The sequence below is a fragment of the Papilio xuthus genome, unplaced genomic scaffold (genome assembly GCF_000836235.2).
Source record: "Papilio xuthus unplaced genomic scaffold, Pxut_1.1 DF827461.1, whole genome shotgun sequence".
NCBI lineage: Eukaryota > Metazoa > Arthropoda > Insecta > Lepidoptera > Papilionidae > Papilio > Papilio xuthus.
In genome coordinates this window covers 411,462-430,837 of record NW_013531188.1, presented here as the reverse complement: position 1 = coordinate 430,837, position 19,376 = coordinate 411,462, and the positions used below count along the sequence as shown (strand labels likewise).

The window sequence follows — 19,376 nt, the reverse complement described above, 5'->3', positions numbered from 1 at the left end:
CTATACAAAATAATTAATTATTGTGTCGCAAGTTTCCTGATACATTTGCATTTTAATAAAGTTATTTAAATAAATATTATATCGTCTACAATTTTATTTAACGACAAAGATATAAATAATAATAAACACTTTGTAGTGATGTCCGTGGAAATAATATAGTTTCAAAATTCGGTAACTGTAAAATAACTTTAATGCCAACAAATAAAAAATAAAATTCGCATTTTAACCAGATATAAACAGATTTTATTTAAAAATATGTAAAATATATTTTTAAATTTCCTTTTTAAACTACAAGGAACTGTATTATACGAATCGTCTTGATTGAATATATTTTGTTATCTGTGTGTTTTGACAATATGACAGGTTTTGCCGCCATTTTTATTTTTACCTGTTTGAACTTTAAAATTATAACAATCATTAATATAGATTTCCTAAAGCATCTTACTGCTATAAGTTTGTGAAAATTAGATATAAGTTTGATTAGTATTGTTGGTATGAAGTAAAAATAATTCGGCGGCGAATTTTACGTGCGCTATTGAATAAAATGAATGCGATTTTGTAATGTTGGCATGTCGGTGTACAGCAATAAGGCGATAAGGCACGGCCGCGGTTATGAGCTAAGAAGCGTAATAGAATAGACTTGAGTTCCGAAAATAAATACATTGAAATACATCAACCGATAGCGGCTCCTGACTCGGCATCGGTAACGTGGGATTATTTATGTTGTGCCGTATCTACTCGTTATTATGTCTACGTACGAGTTTACGATTTTGGATTTAGATGCGTATAAATTGTGAGGTCAAGGGTTCCATTGAATATGAAGGATTTTAATTGAATTATGTGTGTACAGTTCGGTGGTTTAGTCGACGATATCGGTAACAGACCTACCGATCACACTACCTGACAGACTATTTGAACTTGGGTATGCGAAATGCTTAAGATGAAGTCAAATAGCTACTTGCGAAGACAATATCGAAACGATACGACACAACAGTGATAACTATACTAAATACAATTTGTTCAATGTCAACACGAACTGTGTCACTGCACTGCACTGCACTGCACCGCACTGCGCCGCACTGTGCACCACTCGTCAAGTGTCATCGTCCTCCTCTTGGCGGCGGTTCTTCCTCCTCTGTCGGTGGCGCTCGAGACGCTTGCGGTGCGCGGCTTTGCGCGGCGGCTTGATCTGACACTCGCAGCCGGCGCGCACTATCACGTAGTCCATCGACCAGCCGCCGGGCACTGAGAAGTGACCCTCGTTGCGCTGCCGGTGCGGCACCTCGGTCGTGTACCGCACCAGAGCGTACGAGTACGAGTACTTTTGCACACACTTGGAGTGGTTGTAGAGCCGCGAGTCGACGAAGCGACACGGCATGTCCTTGACGCCTGGTGCACAAGACAGCTCGTACAACCGCTGTGTGTTCTCGCCATCCTTGTATAGCTCAACGTAGAGGCCGGTTGGCGTCTTGCCGCCCTTCGTCTCCACCATCTGCACGACGGAGGGGCAGCACTCGACCTCGTCGCGCGCGGCTCCTTCGCGCCGCAAGATGGCCTGCATCTCGCGCCAGTGCGACCGCTTCCACGACGTCGCCTCCATCTCCTCCTCCGTCCTGTAATACACAATTTACACTGCTGTATTCTTGATCAAATTAATTATATTGCAATAAGGATGGAGCAATATTTATTCGTAATAAATTTGTATTATTTTTAATAAGCTCACAGAATATTATAAGTGATTTTGACTGGTTTTGGATCTGAAGCATTCGGATAGTAAGATTTTTGGGTTCAAGTGTATATTAAGCAATTAATCAATTAATGATTTTATTGTTTTATTAACAGCAATAGTGGCAGTTTGCTGCGCTTTGGTTGTATGAGTTGTTAGGGTGTTTGAAGTATTTGTTTACATGGAGTTGGTGTACTTGTGGTGCGCGGGCGCGCGGCGCACGCGGCTCGCGTTGCCCGCCACGGCGCCCAGGTACTCGTCTGCGCCCGCCACTGCCCCACACAGCACCTGCACGCACAAAAACACACAAGCATTACTTAAAGTGCGTTTCCAAGGTCCTGATTTTGCGGATACATCTATGAAATTCCGGGAAATGCGTCATTGTGATTAAGGTAGACTATCCACTTTGGGATCAAATACAATTGTAATTACACTTCAATTATCAATATCTGTTCACCCGTTTAGGGTACAATAGAAGCCACAATGAAATGGTAGTCAGTGGGGTATTAAAAACGTCAACTTAAGTTATTATAAACTTGTCAACATCTATAGCAAAACCAAATGTTCACAATAGATGGCGGTTTTATTGATTACCTAATCCATAGAAATAGATGGCTATCATTAAATTCAAATAGTTATCTGCAAACCATAGATTTAGAAATAGTTGCAATGCAAATGTAGGGACATGAAATAATCAATTAGATAAGATTTGACGAAGTTAACGCAGATGAGATTACAAAGATTTATTGTTGGATGTGAATTTTGTTGGTGTCAGTAGACAGCGGATATAGTCATAAGAGTAGCGGGTAATTGAAACTCCTAGTAATTTATTATATTTATAATAACATATAAATAATTGTACATTGATAATATCAATTATAAATTAAAATTGTCGTCAATATTGTAATTTTTTTTTATATCATAAGGTGGCAAAAGAGCAAGCGGCCACCTGAAATCGCTGAAATAGCGAGGTGACCGTTGCCCATAGACATACGCAATTGCATATACGTTGCTTACCTTTAATCGATGGAGGAGAGGATACGGAAATACCCGTCAATGGTAGACAAGACTTAATACCAACACTTCAACATTCTAATGACTAACTTAAGCATGAACTTAGGTCCACAGATTATCCTCTTGTTGATCTCTGCCTACACCACAATGGATTTACTTTAATAACATCTACATCCAATTAGATAAATCCCATTTATTTGTTCTTGTTAGTCATTGAAATATTGAAATCAATTGCATATATTTGCATATCGCTATTTAACGTCGAATGTAAACACACCCTTATGACTTGCGAATTCCATTCATGTCGACCAACAAACAAATAATCAGCATGAGAATTATAATTGCCTTTAATATTTAAGTCTAGTTACGTATAAGGCATATCTTACACTATAAGCCTTTAAGCTACTGAATTATTCGCTTAAAATCAAATAAAAAATTATGTCCTTTGACCTGTTGAAAAATCTTTTAACCTGTTGTATGCAAAAACTAAAAATATGTATTTACGAGGCATTTATTGTGCTTTTCATTACATACTACTCCAACCAAAATATATCGGTTAATAATTGTAAAAGATTAATCATTTCTCGAAAGATGCAAGATTAAAAAATTACGGTTTTTGTGATTTCCATTCCTGTAATAGTGTGTACGTGCCCTTATATTTGCTATTATGTCGCGAATTGTCTCCAAAGATTTGATAAGTGTCGTGAAATAGTTATGGTCGCGTTTACTTCATAATTTAAGCTTATCTCAGCTGTACCTTAGTGATTAGTGTCTCTAGGTCCTGGGTTCAAATGCTAATGTTACAACAATGGCCACAACTGTCTAAGTATTACGCGATTAATTGATTTAAGCTCCTGTTATACGAGTATGATAATTAATTTAACAACAAAATGTGATTTCGTTAAAATTTAAATAATTTAAGGTTCAAAATCACGGCTGTGCATAGGGGTTAGTCAAAATGCATTCGCTTCATAGCGATTCCATAGCGAACTTAAAAATGTATGGAGCGAATGCACTTTGTCTGACCGCCCTGGTGATAATTTTTAACGCATAAAAAAGGTTATTTTGCACTACACTCGCAGATGCTGGAGGCCATTTTTCTTACTTTAAATCGAGTTCTAGTTAAAGCTTCTTTAAAGTTAAATATATGAATTTATTCACATAATCTGGAAATATATAAAAAGCCCTAGGGCTGACCCCTACTGTTCTAACGCTTGTTAAATGAACTTCAAGTTTACTACAGTATTGCGTGCTTGCTGCAATAGCTAGGGGTGACAATTGCACAATATTTATTGTGACATATAAAATGCATTTTATAATCTCACTAGTTTCTGTAATCCGTTAGTTCATGAGCAAATACGTTTTAGTTAGAGAAGGCTTCTAGAAGCATTTCATAATTAAACTATGGATTTTTTATACTTCGCAGTAATAGACCTTGAAATGAAGATATTTAGGTAAAAATTCGTAGTACCTTAGTACATATTTAATTCAAATAATAGTAAATTAACCAAGCCGCACTTGGCAAGCGTAGTTGACTATGGCCTAATCACCCCTAACTTAGGGTAGGCCCGGAGCTCCTGGGTGGCGACGTATAGTGAGCTGATGACGATGAATAGTAAATTAAAACTTTTTTGTGTTTATTTATGCAAAAATTGCCACATTTTTTTATATACGTAGACAGTGTGAGATTAAAGAGAAATAATGTGAGAGGCGTTTCCGACTTTAGCGTCCGCCCATGTCTGTCGGTATTACGTAAATACGTTATATTAATCGTAGCATAATTAAACGTTTCAATTGCGACATACGTTCATTATTTTATAATTCGTATTTGTCGTGTTGTCTAATGCAAGGGATTAAGATTCAAATTCGTATGACAAATAATTGTTATATTTAAATAGATAGTAAATCGGACCAGACAAAACAATCGGTTTAGGTTACGTCAAAAAATTAAACTTAGTACTACAAGTTCTCGAAGTTATTTTGGTTGTTACAAGATATTTTTAAAGTTAATTTGTTTTTTTTTTAAATTTATTTACAACTGGCTTGTTGTAAAAAAAAAAATAGCTTTATTTTTTATTTCTTATAAATATTTATCTCTGTTTTCCTTTTGAATCCATTATTTTAAAAGATAAAAAAACAATAAGCTTATATTATGAGTCAGCATAGTTTTGTATTCGATTTATTAATTGAAATTAAAAATTATTAATATCTGTTGTAAGAGTACATTTGTAAAAACCAGTCATATTTGACTTGCAGTTTTATTTGTTCGAGTCAACTTCGATTTTATTTCGAGTTCTACTAAAGTGAGTTCATAGTAGTGGTTACGGGTGTGGTGTCAAAAGTGTTATGGCATGGTGGCAAGCAGACACGGCGACCCATTTCTATCAATCTTGTTAGTCTGGCGCATTTAAACACGGAACCCGGCAATGCTTTGTTGTCCGAATGTCGGACACACGCCGGCAATGGTAACAGTGGCCATAGCGAATAGAAATAGAATTACCATACCTAATTGGACCAGATTTATGACCAGCATGGTACATGTAACATTTTACGTGTGTAATTTTGTGCAGTGAAATATTAACTACAACTATAGATGAATATAGGTTTTACGTATTTCAGTGATGAATTTAAAGACATCAAAATTGCAAGGTCTAGCATATAGATGGAGAATATATTCGCGGCTTAAACTAGTCTCAAATTATCTCTATATATAACTAGCTTCAAAAATTAACTAGATATAGTAGTTTTCAAATATCTTGGCGGCTCATAACTTAGTGCATTTAGCTACGCAGACCACAATGTAATGCACGCTGATGACCTTGGTCCGCCAAGATATTTGAAAAGAACTATAGTAGTTTATGATGATTCTATAGTTTATTGAAGAATCGAATAGGTATACTTAATAATCAACTATAGCTTGCCTATAAAGTCATCGTGGTTTGAAAGTATCTATTGGCAAAAGAGACTAAAGTGTCCAATGAATTACACTCGAAAAATAAACTACTTTCAAATAATTTTTACAAATTAATAGACCGAGTTTACTAAGTCCTTATGTGGGTATTGTTAACTGTGAGTACGTCATAGTTCATTCAAAAATAGCTTGCTATTACGTTTAGTGGATGCGATTTACTGCGGAGCAATTTGCAACTGTTCCTGCGGCAGGAGGTAAAACTTAACCTATAATTTAACAAACGTCCATTCCACATTCTTATTGTGTTTAAACTTCCCATACTATTGTGGGTGGAAAATATTCTGTGAAGTAAATCGTAAAATACCTAAACTATATATTTGCGAAACTCACGAGTACTTACGAGTTTGTCTATTTTTTTCTGGACTCTTAGTTTCACGTATTTTTAGGGTTCCGTAACTCATAGGAACAAAACGGAACCCTTATAGGATCACTTTGTTGTCCGTTCGTCTGCCTGTCAAGACCCTTTTTTAAATTTCAGAAACATATCTTTGTTTTAAAACGCTTTACCATAACTTATTATTGAATTACTTAACTCTATATTAATTATTAAGTCACTAATTAAATTAAAATTAATCTACCAAAATAATACTATACTATAAACTAAAACTAAACCAAACTAAATAATATAAAAAATCGATCCCAAATCGCTGCGGTCGCACGGTAGGGTTCCCAAGGGGCTGGCGGCATTTCCCCGTTGGATGGCCGTTGGTTTTCTTTGTTTTGTTTACTATGTTCTAGTTATGTTTTTTTCCAAAATCGATAACTCTACGGTGAAGGAAAAACATCGTAATGCAACCTGCATATATCTGCGATGTAATCCAGAGATATGTGTAAAGTCAAACAAAACTGGGCTACCTGGTAGACTATGACTGGTCACCCCTAACTTACCTCTGAGCCTCTCATTAAGAACGTGTAGCTGATGATGATCAAAGAACTCTAACCAACTTATTTCTAACATAACTATATTACTTACATTTTTTAATTGTTCACTGCTGCACAAAACAGAAACTACACAGACACAGGGCTGTGAAATTTTACGACAAGAGATAATTAATATGGTTTTTTTTTCATATCAAAGAAGATTGTTAACTTTAATCACAAGTTAGACAGTCGACCTACTGAGAGATAAAGTTTCCATTTAGTAAGGTGACACTGGTTCATGTTATAGCGTGGCCTGACCATTACTACGACGATAAATTAACGAATACCGTTCTGCAGTAACTGGCAGTAACCCAACACTGTGATATACACGTTATTTTTAATGACTATAGTGGGCTTTCACTGAGGAAACTTACTATAAGATGGTGATATTCTTGGTGCTTTTCTTGAAAGTTTAAGCAATGGAACCTGACTGTTACACTTATTAAATCTAACAAGGTTATTGTAACTTCGAATATAACATTGGTTATAAAGATGTCTACTATAAATATACTTGTTATGTATGTTCTTTATGTATTTTTACAGACTTAAATAAAAAAACATGTTAAGAACTATCTAGTATTATATACTTTTAGACATTATTAGTCAGAAGCTTTGGCGCGAATGACGCGCTTTTATTATAAAGTCAACTGTCAGAATGCTTAGTGAGGGGACGTATACGTCGATATTTTAGTAAGGCTAGTGTTGTGCCAGTACACCGGTACACTGTCGATTTTTTTTCCTAACAATATTTAGTTCAAAGGAGACCACCACGAGTATATGTCGCAAAAAGAAATATACATTTTCTTAACTAATGCATGTGTTAAATCTGTCACTATATATTTTGAAATTTAAATTTTTATCCACAATATTTATAATAGTAGACGTGATAAAATCTAAAATAACATCGCCTTTGATTCGGCGATGCGATTTATGTGTTGTGGTCAAAAAGTTAAGTAGGGCCAGCTTGATCATCAAATCACACCTAGTTCTAATAAAGAAGAAAATAATCTATTTTATACCTTGAGTTTAGGGTTACTAGGTTCAAATTACATTGTATATGTTTCGGTTTAAGATTTAACTATGTGTTTATAGACGATTAGGCCATCGCATTCGCTATAAATTACATACGACACAAAATTTAATTGGACTTCTTAACTTACTCCATTACAATTAAAGCTGTTTTGAATATTCATGTCATAATCTCGGTTTTACTTTGGATTATTGCTTATGTTGAGATAGTTAACTTTTGAATCAAAAGTAATAAAAATCATGGAGTTAAAAAATCAAGTCATAAAAGAAATTCCTAGTGAGAAAACCAATAATAAATATAGTTAAACTAGCCGTCGCACGCGACTCTGTACACGCAGGATTAAAAAAAAACTAAATGAGTATCCTATGTGTTCTTCCAGACGATGTTCTACATTTGCGCTAAAATTTCATCAAGGTTTGTTGAGCCGCTCTGGAGATACCGTCAAACAAACATCCATTAAACTAAACATTCGCATTTATAATATTAGTATGATAGATAGGAAAAAAAAACATTAAAATCGGTAACCGGAAGTGAAGTTATGAAACAAATATTAAAAAAAAAAACATATAGACAAATTGACTTTCTCCTCCTTTTCATGTTAGTAAAAAGTAATGGTATTTCTCTAATAAAGCAAAGAAAGTAAACAATATACCGAGATAATTTTGTCTAATCTGCATCACCGAAATGATTCATCGTTGGTTTCTGAGACCACAGTATAAAACTAATCGTCATCGTCCATTATCTTTTACATAACAGAGATAAAAATATTTTCAAACGGGGATTTTTGTTTTAGAAATCCACGGTAATTCATTTTAAAGTCATAGGAAATCCCGACATTAACACGTGTGGTTATAATAAGGCTAATAAAAAACCATCTCTTCATAAAACAGTTGAGTAACGCCGGTATATTAAAGCGATATAAAAATAAACAATTGGTTAACGATGTTGTTACATCATAACATAATAATGAGGCAATAACGATTTAACATTGAATTATTAATGCTTTTATGAGCTTAATTCTTTCAATACCTAAATACACGTAATTAAAATAACACTAATAGTACGTAAAGTTAATGATTGTTGAGATTTTACGACGTGGGAAATTTTTTATAAGATGGAAAAAACAGCATTCAATCAGCCAGTGAGTACAAAGCTGATACGAATTTCCAAAATGTCGGTTGCTTAAATTTGCTTCGCCATCTTGAATATCGCGGCGACTTCTTCGCGGCGACCTTGTAGTCGTAAGTCGCTAAATTACTAAAATCGATGTATGTCGGAGGTTCGCGTATCCTTGGGTCCGACAGGAATTTTGCAATACGATCGTTATCATATAAAGTCAATTATAAAACAATAGAAGATGATATAAAGATCGTAGCTTCACCTTTTGATAATTTCGTAATGTAATTGGAAACAATTATTCACGGACTGAGGCGAAGTTACGCATGAGCGTGAAGACTTATTACAACAGGGCAGAACAGTCAGGTAGAACAATATACATTACAGTACTGCTATTGTTTGAATGCATTGTGTACTGACCAAACAATAGGAGTACTGCATTGTCCTACCGTTCAGCCCTCGTGTGAAACTACCATGAATTATGTGCATAGATAGGCGTGGGAGGCGTGAGGTGTTTGCCTTTATAACCGAAGTTAATATTAATATTAGAATAATTTGTCGACAGATTAGCTGTATTAACTAAGCCCTCAACGGAGTATACAAAGGAAAGATTTATCTAGGAGTAAAATATAAATTTATAGGTGCATGACAAGTTTGTTGGATTTTAGAAAAGGGCTTCTTAATTGACTTTAAAAGGGACTTTATTACTTAGACTAAGTTAGAACTTTTAACATGTCTGAGAATCTGGCCTCTCACTTGACTTAGTTCTACTATTAAAATAAAACACGACTGATTTCACAAAACAAACCATGACTGAAATACCGATCACATAACACTCCGTCCTTATGATTTTGAAAGTCATTTCAGATTTGCGTATATAACGAGATATCCTGAGTGACGGCGGCTTATGAGCGTGTATAATTGAATGTCAAACATGTTGTGTTGCTGCCGATCGTAAAAGCTCGGTTGGATGCCAGAAAAGCTCGGGCTAATCCTTTAAAGTTACCGACATCGCTAAGGAAGCATTTAATTTTTAATATTCTATCATTTGTTTTTTTTGTGTTCCTAATTTGATTATCTGTTATAAGATTTGATTTCCATAGACGAAACATTTCTATTGAAATATTGTTATATCTAGGAAACAATAATGTTCAACAAGTTTACCGACAGTGTAAACTGACGGTTATATTTAAACTTCTGTTGTAACAATGAAACTGCTCTATGTCCCAGACGGACTTTTACCGTTCAGACAGATGAAATAATCAAGAATAAGGTAAGCGGAGCCGATACCGAAGTGCATGTAAGCGTAGATGTATGTAGAAACGAGAGAGTTGTGTCAGGACCGCGTCAAATGGAGGTGGTCTCTGACTATCATCTCGGTTACGGGCGTGATTGTTCGTCTTCTTCTTGCTGTTTTTCACGATTGTGTTACTAATTTTTGTCTTTATGTTTTCTAATCAGAAGTTAAAGAAATACTAGTATCAATACAGTGGAGTCCTAGGGTTAGGTTAGACTCTTAATCCGTTATGTTATTGTCAATTCATAATTGCCGTACAAACATTGTCAGTTTGTACAAACAATAACAAACACCGTCTTCACTTAATGCAATGTCGTAAGTAAATGATTTAAAATGAAATTACCATTCAAACGGAACTGTACACATTTACATTTCTTGTAAACAACCCTATGACTTACTTGAGTGTTAGAAAGTTTGAAGTTCGATTTTTAGGTAAGACTATTATTTGTATAGCCTCATAATAAATTAACTATGAGGTATGCGTTAAGGTGGGATTCCACTGTCCGAAACAAATGAGACAAAAAAAAGAAAGATTAACATCTTACTAATATTATAAATACGAATGTTTGGGTGGATGGATGGGTGGGTGCATAGATCTCGCTGAACTTTGGTAGTTGAAGAACACAATTTGATAGAACATATAAATAGGTCTTTATTTAATTTCCAGCGGACGGAGTCGCGGGCGACGGCTAGTTCCACATGTTGCACACAGTTGCACATGTTCGTGATTTTTTTTCCATATTACATACTTTAATTTATTATAGTTATTGTGTAGATATCAAGTGACATCTAGTGTAAAAATAGTATGAACATAATTAAACAGTATTTCTATATACAACCGGACTGGAATCAGTTGTAACAGTGCGAGGTAACGGACAGACGGAGAGATAAGATAAGATATAGACTACATTTCTCACAGCGAGATTATGAGTGTTGAAATAGAAAGTTATTGCCGGTTAGTGCTAAGAGCTATTTAAAGTATACACTTAGTTAATATGATGTTAGGAGATGGATAAAGATCGTTTATAAGATTTAATTTCGCACTCAGAGTTGTTTAAACCTAAGGGATACTGGCCACTAAACAACTGGCATGCGAGTAAATCATTCAGTTATCCATTTATAAAAGTTTGTCTTAAGATATTTGTTATTTGATAACATTGGCTATATTTTCATTAAAATCTGAATCTTAATCTGGTAATAATTCATACGATTAATGTACAAGATGTTTTGTCCTGCAGCTAACTTTGTACATCTAAAGATGTGAATCGAGCGCGTCTATAAAACGCCGCGGTGAATTATCAGCGTCGTAAAAGCTTAGCAAAGATCCTGACAGGCCAAAGATTATTTATATTACTGGTTACACCTCTAGCTGATATACGAAAGGGGAACGGATTTCGATCTGCATTCGCGTAATACGTCTGTGTGAACGTTTGGCGGAGCGAATCTCATGTCATGGTCAAAAAGCGCTTTGAATAAATCTTTCATTCATGAACATAAGCAAGGACAACAAAATTACATTTAGAATTGTGTCAACATTGGATTTGTCGAAAACAAACGCGAAACGCTATCGCTATGGATTGCATGCGATCCATTTGTTGTGTGAACATCACCAAATATTGTCCCTGTCCCCAAGCAATTCGCAGACATGATAGTATTTCGGTTCGATTCCGCTTCGGATTGTGCCGTGTGCTTGGGGCGTAAGATCGAGTCGTTAAACTCAAGAGTGTACAGAAAGTATAAATCTTGATTAAGTGTTTGAACTCTGTTTTGACACAATAAAAGCTGGAATTCGATTAAGTTTACGAGTCGGGCGCCATGCAATTGCAGCTGTCAGTCTTGCGATGTCTTAATTCGTTGTGCGCAAAGATTCGCACATCGTGAAGTTAATCCTTACGAAGATTGACTGCATTGTTAGCGGGTAAATAAGTTTTGATTAATTCTCAGAACTGAAGTTATTAATACCTAGGATACGTCTTAGAATGTATAAAATTTGTTTAGAAACAAAAGTTTGAAGTGTAGCAAAATTAACTGTGCTCCTTTGATAATGTTTTGCGTTAGCAAAATTTGTTTTCTGTGAAGTAATATTGTCTTTAAAGCTTCTTAATGTACATTCAATTACTCTTCAACTTTAATGGATTTGTCTACAGTTTTGGGCCATCTTAAATATTCGACGTGCTAAAGGAGTAAGTAATTTGCTATTTGAAAACTTGGTTAGTAAAGGCTCTTATAAAATAAACTTTCTATATGAAGACGATTTTTTTAAATTTATATATTGATTTTTTAAACAGAATAGACCATATTTTTTTATAATTTTTACTAACACCGGTCAGTCCAACTTTTTAGACACTCTCGAAATTCCGCATATTTTACTATTAGGTAGTAAAACCAAGATTGGGCAATGAATGGCCAATGTTTGCACAAAATGTGTTTATAAAGACGGTCGATGATTCAAAAGGGCCGGTGCCGTCAATATTTGGTAAAACCTTTGTCCAAACAGTCTTACACGAGATGGCGTATGTAAAACATTTGCCTAGACACCTTGCGGTCGAATGCTATTGGAGATCGGTTTCCTGTTTGCACTCGATAAGGGCTTAATCAAACATTGTTCAGGAATGTTTGGGGTCGTTCGGCATCAAGTAAATTTGGAATTTTTATCTTGTCAAAAAGTTACGTAACACATTAACTGCCACACTTATTGCACTCAGAGAAAATCCTGGGTAGGAGACCTTTAGGTTTATATTAAATATGAGTTTTTATATATTGAATAAACCAATGCTTGATCACAAACCCACTTGATAGTTTTAGTCATTATTAATTGGAATCCTTTGGCGCGAATGGCGCGCTTTCATTACAAAGCCAAGAGTCAGAATGATTAGTGAGGGGACATAAACGTCGACATCTTAGTAAGGCTAGTGCTGCGCCAGCACACCGGCACGGTGTCTGATTTTCTTTCTAACAGTTGCATGTGGCTATGTGAAGGATGGTATGTACTAGCTTAGTAAATACCTTTCTTCACCCTACTCTTGAAGACATCCATGTTATAGCTGGAGGGAAACATTGACGCTGGCAACATATTCCAATCCTTTGCTGTGTGCACGATGATTTTATGCTATAGGTCTCTTCTTAGTTACCAATTAGGGACTGCGAATTCTTGAGCTCTTTAATGGTTACTTAAGCAAGGACTTATAGTAGGTTTTTCATATTTAAATATGAAATGTAATATCTTAAATATTATAATATTATTTCTGTTAATTTCGTGTAACGACAAGTTGAAGCTTGTATCTTCATAGTTGTTACGTTCAATTATAACTTGTAGTTAAATACATATATTAATGTTTTAAACTTAATCCTCAGACTAACACTAATTTAAAGCGAAGTAGGTTAACATCTGATTTCATCGGTTTACACAACATGTATGAACGTCGGATAGTAGTTAAGGGTAATGTTACATTAGCGTTTATATTATTAAAATTGAACACATAAATTACAAATGAAATAAAAATTAGCAGATTTGCTTTGTTTAGGTATTTAAACGTTTTGTTTATACATATTGAAGTTACGTCAATTTGAATTACTAACCCTCCAGTTACTAGGACACCCTATTGGGCGATCTAGATCAAATTGTATATTACGCAGCATCCTTTCCTCTAGTTTTTCCTTTATGATTGTAGAAATACGAATCGATCTTTAGTGATTTTTCCAACACAATACAAATTCTTCTTAACTATTATTACGACTATTCTACACGTAGTATTAGTATTCATATTAATAGTACTATAGGGCCAGCGTTTGAGTAGAGTACGGTTGGGCGACCGCCCAGGGCGCTGGACACAAAGGGGCACCATAGGTATGTAATTGTAAATTACAGTCTCACATAATCCCGTTAATCCCCTATCCTAAAGGCAAGGAAAATTAAGGGCGTTGTAGAAATCTCGCCCAGGCCGTAGGTATAGCTAAAACGAATTATACTATTATACTATTAACGATACTATTTTAAAAGTACTAAGTATAGAATGAGAGTGACTTATTTATTTTATTGCTTCCCTACATTCGCTAGTGCGTAATGCCCTAACTCAATAAAGCTACGACCGTTTCTCTTGGTTCAGTGACAGTCCGTATGTTTCACTACATTAATTTCTTGCTGTTCATGTTTCTATGTTATTAAAATAACTTGCAACTTTATTTATAACTTATACACGAGTCTCTAATTTTGTTAGTTATATTCAATATTATATATAAAGATATCTTTACTGTCATTTATGTATCTTTATTTACTCATTTGCAATTAGTATTTGCAAGAATGACACAGCTAAAACTAAGTTATTGGAATAACTTTCAAGTTTCAAGTTAATCTGGGTTTAAATTTGGATGAAAAGTAAATCTGATATTGCTGCGCCTTTTTCCCCCCGATTTAAGTGCCGTTATTTCTCAAATCTGTCAACATTTAGACAAAAAAAAATCGATGTAAAATCAATTTGTCCATCTGTGTGTCGCCAACTTGCATATTTGTCGACTTTATTCTTATACTATTTGTGATACAAATGTCAATATCTATTAATATCCTGTACTGTTTGATCATCTTTAAATATTGAATATCACAATTTGTTCGGCAAATTGTAAAAATTTACAGTCACATGTGAATATATAATTTTGTGCGTTCTCCTGGTTCATTTTAAATTTATTAAATGGCAGCAATAACCAATAAAGTAGGTTAATATACTAACTTATTAAAGAACTTAGTGATAAAGTTGTCAAATGCCCTAAGCGTTTATACGAGCGCTTTTTTAACGCCGCGTTAGAACATGGCATTCGCGGCCATGTCCCTTTCGTCGAGCAAAGTGAAATACTACGCAATATTTTTTTTAAATCATTGCTGTATGACCAGATACATAGATGTTAATTTTGTTCTATTTGAAAGCTTTTTACCGCGCGATAAAAACGCCCGTGCGAATGAAATCTAAAGATGGCCCTCTAAAGTAGCTAGAAGGAGATTCCGATTCCAAATCTTATAAACATGACCCTATAGAAATAACAGAGAAACAGTTTTGGCACATGACAACGAGTTGTTACCAACGATAAAACAATGAGATATTTTGTAATATTGCGTAGTTAGAAATCTTTATATCAAGAGTGGGAATTCCAACGTCCATCATAATGATTGATTTCAACAATATCATTTTAAAATGAATTTTCCTGGCGTCTAGACTTTATTGTATAAGTCGCACAAATACTTTAATCTCATCAATTGATTTTTTTACCGATAACGCCAATATAACAACAAAATTATATACATAATGCGATAGTACACATTCTTTAGATATCATTTATTGTATAGATACGAGCTAATTTGTGAAAATATTTATCTAGACTTCCTGCAAGAATCAGTTATTTTCCACGAAATTTTATTTGAAGGATTTATAGTTTTTTTTATTATATCATAAGGTGGCAAACGAGCGCGCAGCCACCTGAAATCGCTGAAATAACGAAGTGACCGTTGCCCATAGACATATGCAAGTGCATATGCGTTGTCACTATTATATTATTGACATCAGAGAAATATACATAATATTCTACGTATTTCGTAGCATTATTTCAAAGTTTTACGTAAATATTAACTAACTTGTAAATGTAACATTAAAAAGAGGGGATCCCTTTTAACAAATATTAGCAAACAGGCTGACGCTGCAAATAATTATTACTATCTTTGATTTTTAAGATTTCAGAGATTATCGATTTAACGTATTGTTTGTCTGCTGCATATCAAGGCAACGACAAACAGAATAACTAAAAACATATTAATACGTACAGTAACGATGAAAATAACAATTTAAGCACCTTAATACGTGTAGTTTAGAGGTAATAGAATGAATTAACCGCACCCTACCACGTTAGTAACAAGTGTCAGTTGAAAGACAGCAAATTGTTTTGTTAAATTTGTTGTGGTTAGCACCGGTGGCAGCTAGACAGCGCCGCGTCTTGTTACAATCGAATTATGTAAGGTGATATCTCTGATGGTCAATGTCAACGGTCAAGGTGCGGAATACTCTGGTTTATAGTTGCACTACGTTAAACGTGGGTTTCTAAAACCAAATTCCCAGTTTAAAGTATATCGTTATCTCTGTTCTGTTAATGCTTTTAGTATCAGAAGCCCACAGTATTAGTAATAATTTGTATAAGTTAATGTCCGGTACCTTAGGGGTTTCAAACATCACATTGGATATTAGTCAATAGGGAATAACTAATGTTAGGACCTACAGAATCATTTCAACGTTTGGGTTCTATTCTTATCAAGTTGACTTCCAAGACAATAACCTGATATACGGTCAATATTTTTCGCAAGTACAGGCTTATTTCATAATGTGTAAACTATAAGAATTTAATACGCATTTTAAAAGGAATTAAATCTTAGCTTAATAATAAGTACTGAAAGAAGATAAATAAAGCTAAGCTAAAGCCTAGCTTTTAGACAAAATATAATTGCGTCTAAAACTGCATTTATAATTTCGCGTAACTACTCCTTTAGCTGGTTTTAGACAAACACAAATAAATCCAGATTCCTTATCATAAGGAAATGTAGAGAAGTTTGCAGTTCGTATTTAACACGGAATTACATCATCAAAGTCAAGGCTTTGATAACAGTTGTTCGCGCCTGAGTCAGAGAGACCTAGGTCTTAGAACAATGCTTATGGAGGTCAATGCGCGGTCCATTGTCGAGAGGCTTGGCCGATAAGGGCTAAATGGATTGATTGTTTTAAAGCTTTTAATTATTTTACCTTTGAACTATTAAACTACCTAAACTCCTTAAAATTTAAGTGACACATATCATATGTATGTGACAGGAAAAATTCCTCAAAATTAGTTTTTTTTTTTCTAAAGTCTTAGAAAGAGCAAACCACCATTCTTTACGTATTTGTCTTAGAAGTTTTATAACTTCCGTCCAAATCTATTTCCATTATAATTGGATGTAAAAATTGTTTACCTTTTTAAGTTAACAACGGCGTTGAGTGATTTACATTAACTGAAAACAACATTTTTAATCTCTTTTTAAAAACTTTTATAAATATATCGACTGCCTTTTGTTTGATAATTATTTAAATCAATAGAATATATGTTTTAGTCTCTATAAAAAGTAAACGTAAAACACGCACTTATAAGCTATAATATAGGTTATCCCAGAGGGGTAGGCAGAGACTACGGACTTCAATTTGTGCGGTACTGACACAAACTCTCTAAAAGTAAAACAAGCAAGTATTACTTAACTATGACGAAAGAATTTTAATAAATTGAATTGAATCATCTGAAGATATCTACTTAATGTGTTATAACTTTTGACGATTTATAATTTTATATCTAGAAATATTTCCGAGAGTTAATAAGTTTGCATACTCTTTAGTAAAAAGTCTCTTTACTGCCAATTTCCACTGGCGAAAGACTTAAAACACATCGGTATCGCAATTTTGTCAAAGTGAAAAGGGGCCTTAATATTTTTATTTTATGTTTATTTTATTTACGAGTAATTTGATGATATAAAATCACAAAGTTATAAAGACAGTCTGTTTCATCGTCCTTGCTACATGATCTTTGTTTTATTATATGTATTATTTAATATAAATGCATTTGTCACGTTACTATATTTCAATAGCTGAGTGACGTAAATTGACTGCAGTACGTGTGGTTTCACAATCACCACTCATGCCATATTTATTCAATAAGCTCCAGCTTTTATTATGTTAATGGTAATTCAGATGTACTAACGTTTTCAATATTATTTATACCACAATTGGCAATTTAATCAAAGTCTTCTTACTAATATTATAAACGATGTTTTAGATGGATGTTTGTTTGAAGATATCTCCAGATCGGATGTACGAATTCTGATAAAATTTGGCATAGATGTGGAACATAGTCAGGAAGAACACATGCTACTAAATATGTTCTTTTAAATCCGCGCAGACGGAGTCGCAGGCAACTGCTAGTGTTATAATAAGTTTACGTCATATTTTATTAAATGTTCTAAAAGTCTGACTGAACCGTAGATGGTTATTCTAAATAAGGTTATGACTATGTTATAAGTAAAGAGTTGGAATAATTTTGAAAATTAAGATGGCATTAGATATAATTTTGTATACGATGATGATTATACTTTTTTTTTTAATTAAGTAGTACTGGATAATTTAGGAATAACTTTTTTGTCTTAGTAAAGGACGAAAGATTCCTTTATTTCGTAATTCGTTACGTGAAGGCTTATTCATTTATGTATCAAGTACGCCTAGTATCGTATTAAGTAAGTGAATTTTTCTTTGTTATTACTCTGGTTATGTCTTAGCAATTGATGAATCAATCGATTGATAGTTTGACTAATATTGTAAGCATTTCAAAATGAATTGTTGTTTAAATTTAGTATTATTCATTGTTTAACAAGTTTAGTTAAAGAGGAAAAGGAAAATTTTTGTAATTATTGTGGTTTTCTATGTGAATAAAACATTCTAACGATCAATAAGTTAATGAAATTAACATATTATTACGTGACAAAAGTATTTGCCGCAGAATTAAAAAATACGATTTAAAAGCCATAAACAAAATAAAAAGGTCACCTTTTTAAATAATTAGAATTGTTAATTTAAATGTAACGGTAGCAACAGAATTCATTTAAAAATAATAGACTATGAATTAGTGAATCACTTTTTCGTAAATGGAACGCGACAATAGAATTAATTATTTTTTTTAAGGAATTAGAGTAATCGATAATTTTTTCAATATAACTATTTTGTTACGAAAACCAATTTCATAATGTATAATCTGTATTGTGTAATAAATATTATTAAAATAGCAATTTGAAAACTTACCATTTTAATTGCCATGAGCAAAAATAAATTTATCCAAGGGCTTGAATAAATCATACATAAAATTTAAGGCCGACACTTGCGTTCATTTGAAATATATTTCATTTACATAAACACTTATTTATTAAAATATCACTTGAAACATTATTTAACACAAAAATATTAAATACTAATAATATTATCTCATTGTAATAAACGTAGAATTAAGAAATCATGTTTTTTTTCAACACGCGCTGTTCGCGCCTTTTCTTCGGCGCATAGAGAAAAGTTTTTTTTTAAACGTGCTCAACGGACAACGATCGCCTGCGCACTGCCACACGTCGCTGTCAAGATACTGAAAGCGTTTTATAAACGGCCAATCTAATGAAATTGTGGCCATTTCGCCTTTTGGCGTGGAAAAAAAATAAAAGTCAATTAATAAAAAACAAGATTTTTTATTGCTTTAACAAAGTGTTGAC

The 19,376-nt window shown here is 33.8% G+C and overlaps 1 protein-coding gene across 1 annotated transcript; it reads right to left on the bottom strand.

The window, feature by feature from the left end:
• Positions 1-241: 241 nt before the first annotated feature.
• On the bottom strand, positions 242-19,002 carry LOC106119335 (uncharacterized). Its single transcript, XM_013314252.1, has 3 exons — positions 18,922-19,002; positions 1,908-2,014; positions 242-1,613 (listed from the first exon to the last, which is right to left on the bottom strand). The coding sequence occupies exons 1-3, from the start codon at positions 18,973-18,975 to the stop codon at positions 1,094-1,096; spliced, it is 681 nt and encodes a 226-aa protein (XP_013169706.1). The 5' UTR covers positions 18,976-19,002; the 3' UTR covers positions 242-1,093.
• Positions 19,003-19,376: the final 374 nt, after the last annotated feature.